Source organism: Pongo pygmaeus, chromosome 2 (assembly GCF_028885625.2).
Source record: "Pongo pygmaeus isolate AG05252 chromosome 2, NHGRI_mPonPyg2-v2.0_pri, whole genome shotgun sequence".
Lineage (NCBI taxonomy): Eukaryota > Metazoa > Chordata > Mammalia > Primates > Hominidae > Pongo > Pongo pygmaeus.
In genome coordinates, this window is record NC_085930.1 from 146,987,088 (window position 1) to 146,996,221 (window position 9,134).

The 9,134-nt window shown below is 45.3% G+C and overlaps 1 protein-coding gene across 1 annotated transcript in view; it reads right to left on the minus strand.

Moving 5' to 3' along the window:
- The window catches only part of NME9 (NME/NM23 family member 9), a 28,271-nt gene extending 19,818 nt beyond the window's left edge, over positions 1-8,453 (minus strand). The window contains exons 1-3 of the mRNA XM_063662208.1: positions 8,340-8,453; positions 7,825-7,861; positions 3,405-3,462 (exon numbers count right to left, since the gene is read on the minus strand). Of these exons, the coding sequence (XP_063518278.1) occupies positions 3,405-3,462; positions 7,825-7,861; positions 8,340-8,371 (127 nt within the window). The 5' untranslated portion in view covers positions 8,372-8,453. The remainder of the gene's footprint in view (positions 1-3,404; positions 3,463-7,824; positions 7,862-8,339) is intronic.
- Between the last annotated feature and the right edge of the window lie 681 nt (positions 8,454-9,134).

Sequence of the window (9,134 nt, forward strand, 5' to 3'; positions counted from 1 at the left end):
ATTTTTGAAGGGGGACACATTTAAACCACAGTACAGCAGAATCAAGTTTTAAATCCTGTGTTGCCTGATGCCATAGCCCATGCTCTTTCAACTGCTCCAGAGAAGAAGCAAGACGCATGAATTCAGTAGTGTTCGTTGCTTTAGACATGTAGCACAATTTTGCAGAATGTGAGAACCAAGCTGGGTATAGGAGGAATGAGGAAGCCAGACACAGGGGTGGCAGAGGGGATAGAATGAAAAGAATGTAGGCAAAATACTAGGGATGAAAATGAAGATGGTGTGAAAAGGACTTCACCTTTGAGCCTGGCAGAGAAAAAGAACTAGGGAGGGGTGGGGAGAGATTGTTGGAGGGGAAAGGAGAACAAACTCAACTCTAAACAGGCTGGGTTTTCAGTACCATCCAGAAAATCAAAGACAAGTGATCACAAAGGCAACCAGACATCCAAGCAGAGGGGAGGGGCAGGAGAGTGGGATTTGGGTTCCACAGCATGCAGGTAGAGGATAAAGTTCTGGGCTTTTCTGAAGACAAGAGTTTCACAATTGACAGATTTTTTTTTTTTTTTTTAAATTTCAACCTACTACAGTTATTTGGGTGAAGGCCAAAAAGGGCATTTGGGTCAAGCCAGGAAAATGTCCCTGAAGACTTAGAGGGCCCTGTACACGGGCCCACTGAAAAGGACAGGTTTAAATCCCAAAGGAAAAAAGCTGGGGCCCAATTAGCCTAAACTCTGTGTGCTGTATTTGTATGGATAATGCACCTGCCATTTCTACTAGCTTCTCCCTCCCCCTTGGAGGCTCTGGCTCTGTGAGGAGTGGTGGGTACAAAGGCACCTTCACAAAGCTATGGAGGAAGCGGGGGTCGGGGGTAGGGGGTGGGAAGGACCAGAGAGGAAGTGTTTGATTTGACTCTGAGTGAGAGGAAGCAAAACAGAGAAGCCACATGGAAGGAATGGCAGAGACAAGAAAAAGGTGCGTGTCTGTGTGTGTGTGTGTGTGTGTGTGTGTGTCTGTGCATGCATGTGTAGGTCTGAAGGGACTTTGGCATGTTGAAAGCAGGTGAAAATGAGCCAGCAGAAGGCAAGATTTCCAAGATGCTGGTGGTTCACTTTGGAAGCAAATTTCTGCTGGCTGGAGAGAGAGAGAAAAAACACATATCTATGTATTTATATGCTCCATATCTATATATTCCTCTAGAATGCCTGATGAGAAGGAGCAAAGAGGAGGCCCTGCTACCTTCAGTCAACAGAGGCCCTTGAACCATTTAGACCAGGCTTGGCAGAGGGTCAGTGCTCACTGCATGTTAGCTACTATCACATAGGGTGCTTATCAAGGTGGCTGGCACACGATACATTCTCAAAAAATTAAGGAATGGTGGTTTTTTCACGGTTGTTAAAGAAATAGAAATAATGATTTGTTTCACCTGGAGCCATGTTCCAGTTGCCCAGACAAGACACATGGACAAAATGGTTAAGCCTTGGCACCATCAAAAAGGCTTTATAATCCCTCAAACAGTAGAGTGTGGCAATACTGACACCCACACAACTGGATCAGCATTTATCTAGTACCCTCTCGGCCTCAGTCCCAGGCAAGTCTACTACAGATGTGAGATTAAAAAGCCAATGCTGGCCGGGTGTGCTGGCTCACGCCTTAATCCCAGCACTTTGGGAGGCCGGGGTGGGCGGATCATTTGAGGTCAGGAGTTTGAGATCAGCCTGGCCAAGACAGTGAAACCCCACCTCTACTGAAAATACAAAAATTATCTGGGTGTGATAGAACGTGCCTGTAATCCCAGCTACTTGGGAGGCTGAGGCAGGAGAATCGCTTGAACCCCAGAGACGGAGGTTGCAGTGAGCCAAGATTGCATCACTGCACTCCAGCCTGGGTGACTCCGTCTCAACAACAACAACAACAACAACAAAAAACAAAAACAAAAACAAAAACAAACAGAAAAAGCCAATGCTGTTGTGTTTAGAGTCTAGGAGAAAAGCTGTGGATGGTCTTTCCCTACAGGGGCTGCAGCAAGTGGGGTGTGTGCTGGAGGGATTGAGACAGAGTGTCACCCCAAGTGCCCTAGGAGCTCCCAGGAGGGACATGACCACACAGAGGTTCCAGAAAGATTTCATATGAGGAGGCTAATTTTGCACTGGGTCTGGGAATAAGAAAGATTTCTACAGTTGGTGATGGGCCATGATATCCCATCTGGCTTGAATGGGCTTGAATGCTGAAGTCATTTGGTGGAGGGAGTGGTAATGGGCAAGGCTAAGATCAGATACAAGCACACTGAGCAGGTATATTCACAGAGAGAAAAATTGAGCAGGCACACAGAGTAACAGAGCACAGAGATATCTGCAGTGAATGAGAAAGAGAAGTAAAGAGTGGGTGACAGTAGGTGGTAGGCAGCCTCTCAGATGTCTCTAATGATCCCCACCTCCTGGTCCTCATGTACTTGTGTAATCCCCTGCCCTGGAGAGTGGGCTGGACCTAGTGACCAGCTTCTAATGAGTAGAGTATGGCAAAAGCAATGGGATATCACTTTCAAGATTAGGCTAACAAAAGGCTGTGACTTCCAACTTATGCCCTCTCTTAGAGCCCTGTCTTAGGGGAAACAAGTTACCAGGTTGTGAGTAGCCTCATGGAGAAACCAATGGCAAGAAGTTAATGTCTCTGGCCAACAGCCAGTGAGGACTTAAATCCTTCCTACCCACAGCCTCATGAGTGAGCTTGGAAGTGGATCTTCTTAGGTCTGCCAACAGCCACACAAAAGAGCTTGGAAGCAAATCTGCTCCTCGTTGAACCTTGAGATCCCGTCTGACACCTTAACTACCATGGTGAGACACTCTGAGCCAGAGGTATCCAACTAAGCTGTACCTGGACTCCTGACCCACAGAAACTGGGATAATCAATGTTTGTTGTTTTAAAGCACTAAGTTTCTGGGTGAATTGCTAAGCAGCAACAAATAACTGATGCCAGGAGGATAGGGATGAGGAGGCCCATAGACAGTGGCCTGCTGTTTCCTAATGACTGCAGTCCCAGGTTCAAGTCCCAGTGATGCCTGGCTCTCCTTCCATCCTTTGAGTTCCAAGAGATCCCTGTATTCCTTCCAATGCATTCTCCTTTAGTGCCTGAAGTAATTAGAAGAGGTTTTCTGTTACTTTTAACACCAAACAACCCTAAGTACTGACTCATTTCCTGAACTGAATTTACTGATATTCAAGCCAGATACACACACAGACACACACACACACACACACACACACATACACACACACACATCACCTGGTTTTTTATGAGGCTCAAGGTAATAGGAAAGTGGTGTTCATTGCAGCCCTTCTCTTCATGGTTCATCACACCATTTAATAATTTAGAAAAGAATGAATCTAAAAAGTTATTTTACTTTGAATTACCAGTTAGTCCTTTGGAACTGAGCATTTCCTCCCAAAGCTCTTGGGTGCTGATGTTGACCTAAAGCCAAAGAGGATCAAATGCCGTATTACTGAGGGCTCAGGCAGGGAAACAATTCAATATATTTGCTCTAGATTTCTCTCTTTCTATCTCTGAAATACTTACAAGTACAGTTCAAGTTATCCTCTCCCCTATCTTCTTTTCTCCTTCCTTCTCTCCCTTCTTCCCTACCCAGAAAAAAACACTATCCTAAGAATGATGTGTACTAGTCTCAGGCATTTAAAAAATAATTTTACATGTTATTTGTCCAGGAACAATATATAAATTGTTTTTGTGTCCTTAAAATGCACATAAATGTATCAAACTGTAGGTTTCATTTTGAAATTTGTGTTTTCACTAAGTATCAGAATTAAGTTGAATTTATTGCCATTCACTCACATTTTTTTTCTTATCCACAGAGTTCTGGTTTTATAAATATGAAATACAAGGAGAAATACATATTATCCCTCTTCATTAACAGTAAAAATTTCTTTTCTTTTTTTTTTTGAGATGGAGTCTTGCTCTGTCACCCAGGCTGGAGTGCAGAGGCGCAATCTCAGCTCACTGCAACCTCTGCTCTGCCTCCCAGGTTCAAGCGATTCTTATGCTTCAGCCTCCTGAGTAGCTGGGATTACAGGCACGTGCCACTACACCTGGCCATTTTTGTATCTTTAGTTGAGACAGGGTTTCACCATGTTGGCCAGGCTGGTCTCAAACTCCTGACCTCAAGTGATCTGCCCACCTCGGCCTCCCAAAGTGCTGAGATTACAGGCGTGAGCCACCACATCTGGCCAATAGTAAACATTTCTGTATAATGTTTTTTACTTTGAAATAATTTCAAACTTACAGAAAGTGTGCAAGTACAGTATAAAGATTTAGGGTTTTTTTTTTTTTTTTAGGTATTTGAAAGCAAATTACAGCTTGTTATCTCATTACTCCTGAATATATTATTCCTATTTAACACAATACAATAATCAAAATCAGGGGAAAAAAACACTGACATATTGTGAACATTTAATCCTTAGATAGAGTGCAAGTTTTCCTATTTCTCCCATAATGTCCTGAGTATCAAAGGAGCTAATCAGAAATGTGTGCTAGATTTATTTGTCAAGTCTCTTTAGTCTGGAATAGTTCTTTAGTCTTTCTCTTCTTTTCACAATGTTGACACTTTGGAAAACTACATGCCAGGTATTTTGTAGAATGTCCCTCAGTTGGGGCATATCTGATGTTTCCTCCTGATTGGATTCAGACTGTGCATGTTTGGACTGGTTGAAATTGGCTGGACTGGTTGGAGTGTTGGAGAAGCTGAAGATCATTCCTCTCACTACTCCCTAGCAGATGAGATACAATTTCCATCTGCCTGTTATGGATGTTCACTTTGATCACTGGATTAACATGGTCTGTCAGGCCTGTTGTCTGTAAAATTATTCACTTTGCCTTTGTAATTAACATATTTTTGTGGTGAGCTACTTTGAAACTATATAAATTAAAAGACCACAAAAATTACTACTGGGTTTTTTTGTTTGTCTTTTTTGAGACAGAGTCTTGCTCTGTCACCCAGGCTGGAGTGCAGTGGCATGATCATGGCTCACTGCAACCTCTGCCTCCCGGGTTCAAGAGATTCTCCTGCCTCAGCCTCCCAAGTAGCTGGGATTACAGGTGCCTGCTACCACACCTGGCTAATTTTTTGTATTTTTAGTAGAGACAGGGTTTCACCATGTTGGCCAGGCTGGTCGTGAACTCCTGACCTCAAGTAATCTGCCTGCCTCGGCCTTCCAAAGTGCTGGGAGTACAGACATGAGCCAGCACACCTGGCCTACTATTGTTCTTAATACAGGTATGCTAAGGTCTGTGTCCCTTTAAAAAAGATAGGATGCATTATTGGCAATAAGGGCAAGAAACATGTAACACCTGCTAATCCTCTATTAAAAGTCCCTTTTTTGGCCGAACGTGGTGGCTCATGCCTGTAATCCCAACACTTGGAGGCCAGGGCGGGCAGATCACTTGAGGCCAGAAGTTTGAGACCCGCCTGGCCAGCATGGTGAAACCCTGCCTCTATTAAAAAAAAAAAAAAAAGTTGGCCAGGCGTGGTGGCGCATACCTGTTTTCCCAGCTACTCGGGAGGCTGAGACATGAGAATTGCTTGAACCTGAGAGGTGGAGGTTGCACTGAGACGAGATCATGCCAGTGCATTCCAGCCTGGGCGACAGGACAGAATGAGACTGTCTCAAAAAAAAAAAAAAAAAAAAAAAGTCTGTCTTTTAAGGAAGCATACTCCTTACTTTTTTTGTTTCAATGAAAAGTAGAAGAAAAAGAAGCCCAGAAAAGTCTTCTTGATGCCTTAAATGAAGTAAGAGAGTTGGACTGATAAAATCCTGGGCCCACAACTACAGTCCTGAGGAAAGTGATAGAAGCGTTCAGAAGGGCCCCACACCCCTACCCAGAGGCTCAGACTTAAGTCACCAGCAACTCTCTGTGGTCCACCCCTGTCATGGAGTGAGTCCCACCAGCTCTGGGGCCAGGACTCTGGGCAGTTGAAGAATCTCAGCCCTGGGAGCCGGGCAAGAGTGGAACAGTGTGGGAACTATCCAGACTTCACTAAGCCCTTCATTTGGTAGGGAATGAATAGGGAATGTGTGGCACCTTTTACCCAGACTGTCCCTTGATGTCCTGTGATTTCTGTCTGTCTCAGTTATAAACGGAACCCTGAATAATCTTGCTGAGAGAGAGGACAAGGTTCCTGGGTTGGCCAACTTTAGGCACTGCTTTCAAGGGGTTTACCTTATGGAGGGGTGACCTTTACACAGATGCCTCAGTGGAAGACGGGAGGGGAGGCTGCTCGCTCTCCTCCTTTCAGCAGGAGGGAGCACTTACTTTGAGTACTGCATTGTACTCAGAGCTCTGAGTAATACACATGAAAAAATAACAACATTGCTAACAAAAGTTATTACCCCCATAGGAGCTCTAGGGCATCAACACATGAAATGACCATAATATGGGGCAATAACATTAGAGACACCACAGACCACATCAGACCAGCCAGGAAGTGTCTAAAGGAGTCTCATCACAGCTCTGCAGGCGTTACAGGACAGGTATCATCCCTCCTGTCTACGTAAAGGATATGGAGGCCAGAGAGTTGAGGAAATGAGTCACACAGCAATGAATGGTAGGACCAGTTGATCAGAATTTACTTCAACCAGAACATTCACATATGAAGTGGCTTCTGACTCTAGAATCCTGGAATATCAAGGCTGGAAGAAGGCCCTTAGGGATGATTCACACAACATCCTCATTCCATAGATGGGCAAGCTATAGCCCAGAGAGGTTATGTGATGTAGTCAAAGACACAGTTGGCTATAGAGGACACAAGAACTACATCAGGTCTTCTGACTTCCAGTCTAAAAATCCCACCGCACCCCACCCCACACCCCTCCCACCCCCAGCATGGGGTACCCTTAGAATGATGCTGCTTTCCCCTTTCCTCTTTTTTAAACCACTAGGCTTTTGAAATCCACATGCAAACTGCCGGTCCTACTGAGGACAATAAGAGAGAAACCAGATGTCTCGAAACCACTAAAGCTCTATTATCTAGGAGGTGCTGTAGCCTTGGTATGCATCTTACTGGGGCCAGCTGATGATGAGGCATTTTAGAGTTCATTTTAAAATGTTCCCATGTTACAGATCATTCACCTGATCTCCTTATGGCCAAGCACTCTCTCCTAATTCCAGGGTCTATGCCTGCATGTTTTTACCGTCACTTCAGAATCAACCACTGTCTATTGTCCAGGACCAAGAAGAAGAGCAGTTGCTGGCTTCTGAATTCACTTGTCCCACATGCAAATGAAGTAAGGCACTCTATATAACAAATGTCCAGCACATAATATATCTCAAAACATATTTGTTAATAAGTGAAATTTGATGAGAACAGTGGTGGGAAAACTGGGTCTCTACAGAGCGCACAGTTACAGACTCATGCCCAAAGTCAAAAGAACCTGTACTGTATTCTCTGTGCAAGCTGCAGTTATATTTCAACAACAAGAACAAAATAACGGTCACATCGAGTTATGTTGATTCGTATTTTCTTGGTTTGTAGTTTTATTTAATGCATGTTTAGGTTTTATGGTTGTATAAGCACTACAAATATAAACAGATTCTACTCAGTTTTGTTTGCATTAATTTTGTTTGCATAAAATTTGTCATCACTGGGGTTCCAAGATAAGTTTTGTCCCTTTAAGACGGAAGGGTACATCACTCAAGTTTGAGAACACTGTCACGTACTGCTGGCAAACAGAATGTCACTTTTATACTGCAACCCCGCTCCAATCACCCTCCTCTTCCCCGAGCCCAACCCAGAGCTGGAAGCTAGCGCCCCTTGAGGCTTACCTGCAGGGCAATTTCCTTCTTCCTGCTGCCCATGGCTCTGCAAAGAAGACGAAGCCCTGTTACCGCGGCCGTGGGCCGTTTCCCCGCAGCCTCGCGACAAACCGCTGCGTGGATCAGCAAGCCCAGAGCCTCCTTCAGACAAGCCCCCCTCCTACGGCCCCCGGCCCCTTTTTAAGGTGCTTCTAACTGGCGGCAAATCAACACGCTGATACAAAGTGAACACCCCACGAGGAAGCGGAGCCTGCAGTCCACGGGCTCGTGGCTCGCCGGGCGGTTTTCTGGGGATCTGCGAAGCCCCCTCCCCACCCCGGAGCCGGCCAGGGGGCGCGCGCAGAGGCCAGAGTCAGTGCGCGGGGCGCGGTGCAGCCTGTCGGGCACAGGGTCACCAGAAGAGGAATTCTGACAAAAAAACGACATGGGACCCTGTTATCCCTTGCTGTTCTTATGGATTACGGGGAAACTGAGCCACTGCGAACGACAGGTACAGGATCTTCGATGCGCCCGGAGTCACCAACCGAGTCTGCGGCGACCTAGCCGCGGTCGTCATGGCAACCTGGCCCCCCCGCCAGGCCTGCCAGGAAAGCCTGCGGACACGTAAGCCACGCCCACTCTGGGCCCAGCGCAGTCTCTTCGCGGAGACTCTGAACCCAGCCAGCGAGAGGCAGGAGGGAGTCCCGCCCCTTGCCCTCCGTATCGGACCATAGGAACCCACTCATTGGCTGCAGCGTTTGTCAGCGACTGGAGGCTTTGAACCCACCAGGCAAAGACCCAGTGCATCTGTGCGTTGCACAGTCGCATCTGTGAATCCCTGCATCCCTCCTGCCCTGCCTGCCAAGACTGATGTGCAGCTTTTCTACCATCACATACTGGTATAATGTGTGCAAGGTAGGGGGTGTCTCCAGGTTTTGAGGGGTCTGCAAGCGTTCTCTTTAAGACAAAGAATATGAAATTACAAATTCAAAATTAGATATGAAAGTCAAGTGAGACACAAAACAGTTACAAACATTGTAGATATTAATCCAACTGTATCAATAACCACTTTAAATGTGAATAATCTGATTACACCAATTAAAAGAGAAATTGTCAGAATGGATTTCAAAAACAAACAAAGCCCAGTTGTGTATTATCCACAAGAAAATACATTAAAAGCAAAAGGATAGAGACAGCTATACCAGGCTGACACTAATTAAAAAAATAGCTGAAGTAGCTAAGTTAATTTCAAGAAAAGCAGACTTCAGAACAGGAAATTTATCAGGTATAAACAGGGACATTACATAAAGTTAAAGGGATCAGTTATTTGGGAAGACATA